The sequence below is a fragment of the Electrophorus electricus genome, chromosome 9 (assembly GCF_041902795.1).
Source record: "Electrophorus electricus isolate QZ-2024a chromosome 9, ASM4190279v1, whole genome shotgun sequence".
In the NCBI taxonomy this organism is placed as follows: domain Eukaryota; kingdom Metazoa; phylum Chordata; class Actinopteri; order Gymnotiformes; family Gymnotidae; genus Electrophorus; species Electrophorus electricus.
Genome location: NC_137505.1, coordinates 19,132,785 through 19,135,000, shown reverse-complemented (window position 1 = coordinate 19,135,000; position 2,216 = coordinate 19,132,785). Strand labels below are relative to the sequence as shown.

The 2,216-nt window shown below is 36.9% G+C and overlaps 1 protein-coding gene across 1 annotated transcript in view; it reads right to left on the bottom strand.

Annotated features, from left to right (window-relative positions):
• nhlh2 (nescient helix loop helix 2) overlaps positions 1–1,290 on the bottom strand; it is a 2,896-nt gene extending 1,606 nt beyond the window's left edge. The window contains exons 1-2 of the mRNA XM_081720790.1: positions 802–1,290; positions 1–54 (exon numbers count right to left, since the gene is read on the bottom strand). The exon at positions 1–54 is cut by the window's left edge and continues 1,606 nt beyond it. Of these exons, the coding sequence (XP_081576916.1) occupies positions 1–14 (14 nt within the window). The 5' untranslated portion in view covers positions 15–54; positions 802–1,290. The remainder of the gene's footprint in view (positions 55–801) is intronic.
• Positions 1,291–2,216: the final 926 nt, after the last annotated feature.

Here is a 2,216-nt window from a genome sequence, read left to right as displayed (position 1 = left end):
GGGCTCAGCATCATCTTCAGGATATGGTATGCGGAATGCTGTAGTATAACACTCCTAAGAAATGACGAAAGGAAGGAAGGAAATAACTTTTTTTTTTAATTAATTAAAAAGTAAGAAAGAAAGACACCTATTTTAGTTTCGTTTGGTTTAATTTAATTAAGTGAGTTTATATACTTCATGTCAAGAAGACATCTCCTTTGGTTTATCACAGGCTATGTGATAATAGATTCATTCAGCGTGATCTGCATTTCCATACACGTTATCCAAAATAAATGTATCCAAATTTTACAATTACAATTTTCCTGTGACTTGCAGAAAAGAGGTTTCCCACCATTTATTAGTTGCACTGCATTATGTTTTAGAATTTATAGTGTCATTGAACTTCATAATGACGATTGTAAATACACAACCACCCCGTACGGAATTGAAATCAATTAAAATCAGAGCGCCAAAACCTGTACTAGACCATCTGTTATTACAGCCTGGATTATGGGAATGGCTGTCTCGCGCTGTCTGACAACAAAACTATCTTATTGGTGCAAATGACAAAAAGTAGCACACAAGTGTGTCTCGTGGAGCATCACGCCGCAAGTGATGTTTCTTAAAACAACACCATTAAATACTTTCACAACTAAACTTTGTTATCCGATTACATAGAAATGAAATATGTAATTTATCCTGAAATATGACTTGTTGTCACTTTTTGGTAAAATTGCGTCACCATAAAAATATGGACTATATCTACTTTTGTGAATGTAGGCTATTTCGATCATGATATATTATTTCGATATTAAAACTTACCTTTTCTCTCCACAGATTATCCTTTGATGTCGAGTTTGAACAGAATGTTGAAAATCTGATGAATTATTAGTGTGTCAGTGGTGTCTTCTTCAGCGTTCAATCCATTCTTTTCAAAATTACATTTTTTGCCATTTTTCTAAATTAGCCTTTCCCTTTTGTACTGCCAAGTTTCCGGTTGTCTGTGCCAAAGATAAGATATATTTGGGCGATGGTATTTTCAGCATCAAACACTATATTAACCGACCCAGCGTTTAGAAATGACAGCTATAAAACATGTTTAGAGATGCAAAAAAAAAAAAAAAAAAAAAAAAAAAAAAAATCCCAAAAGGTGCTGCCTCTTGACCCTCACGTGGAAAACAATAGACACGCCCACGAGAGTAAGGCTGATTTGCGCTGCGCGTCCTCTCGGTAGCGTTCAGGTCTTTTTCTGTCTAAGGCGACAACTTAATGCTGGAGGCAGCCTTTAGAATAACACATGCGCGCGCCAGACTTCTTGGTGTTGGTGGTTAGAGAGATGACAATAAAGAGACGGAGAAATGACGACAGAGACATTTGGCGAATGCTCGCTCTCTCTCTCTCTCTCTCTCTCTCTCTCTCTCTCTCTCTCTCTCTCTCTCTCTCTCTCTCTCTCTCACACACACACACACACACACACTTTTTCTCTCTCTCACCTTCTCTATCTCACTGGTCAGACACGCACACATGCTCAGCTCACTCCCCTCTGTCCTATATATATATATATATATATATATATATATATATATATTTATTTTTCTTTCTGTTATCTGTTAGAGTTCTTTTAACTTTTAAACAACATAAAGATATTTTTAAGCACCCCCCCCCCCCCAGCTCAGAGATCTATTTCAGCACCACGGTCAACGTTAAGCAGTTCCAACAACCACGCTTTCCTGATCTCTACCATTAATAACATCAAACTACACTTGAACTACGTTAGGATTTCTCTTCATCTACGACCAACTGAACACACTATACTTAAAAATCTAATATAAACCTTACGAGTATCAGGCTATTGGTTCGGATAGGAAATGCTGAATTATGGTTGCATTGCTGTTTTGAATACCGATTCCACATGAGTGGCAACTTAAGCCTTTGAATATGAGTTCCATTCTGTTATTAAGCATTGCGTGAATCTCAAGTTTACCTTCCGCAAGCAGTTTAACCGAATGTGGCTGTCGGCTGCGCAGTGATGGAGATGTTTGAATAGCTAAGGGTATGTTTCAAGTTTCAAGTTTCAAGTTTCAAGTTTGGTTTATTTGTCACATACATGTTTACGTTTGATGAGGTATTCCGGTTAAAAAGGTATTGAAAAGAAACATAAAAAAAAAAAATCCACTCCTTAGTTACATCTTGGCAGAATAGTTAGACAACATTTAGGGAAGACATTCTGCTCAATG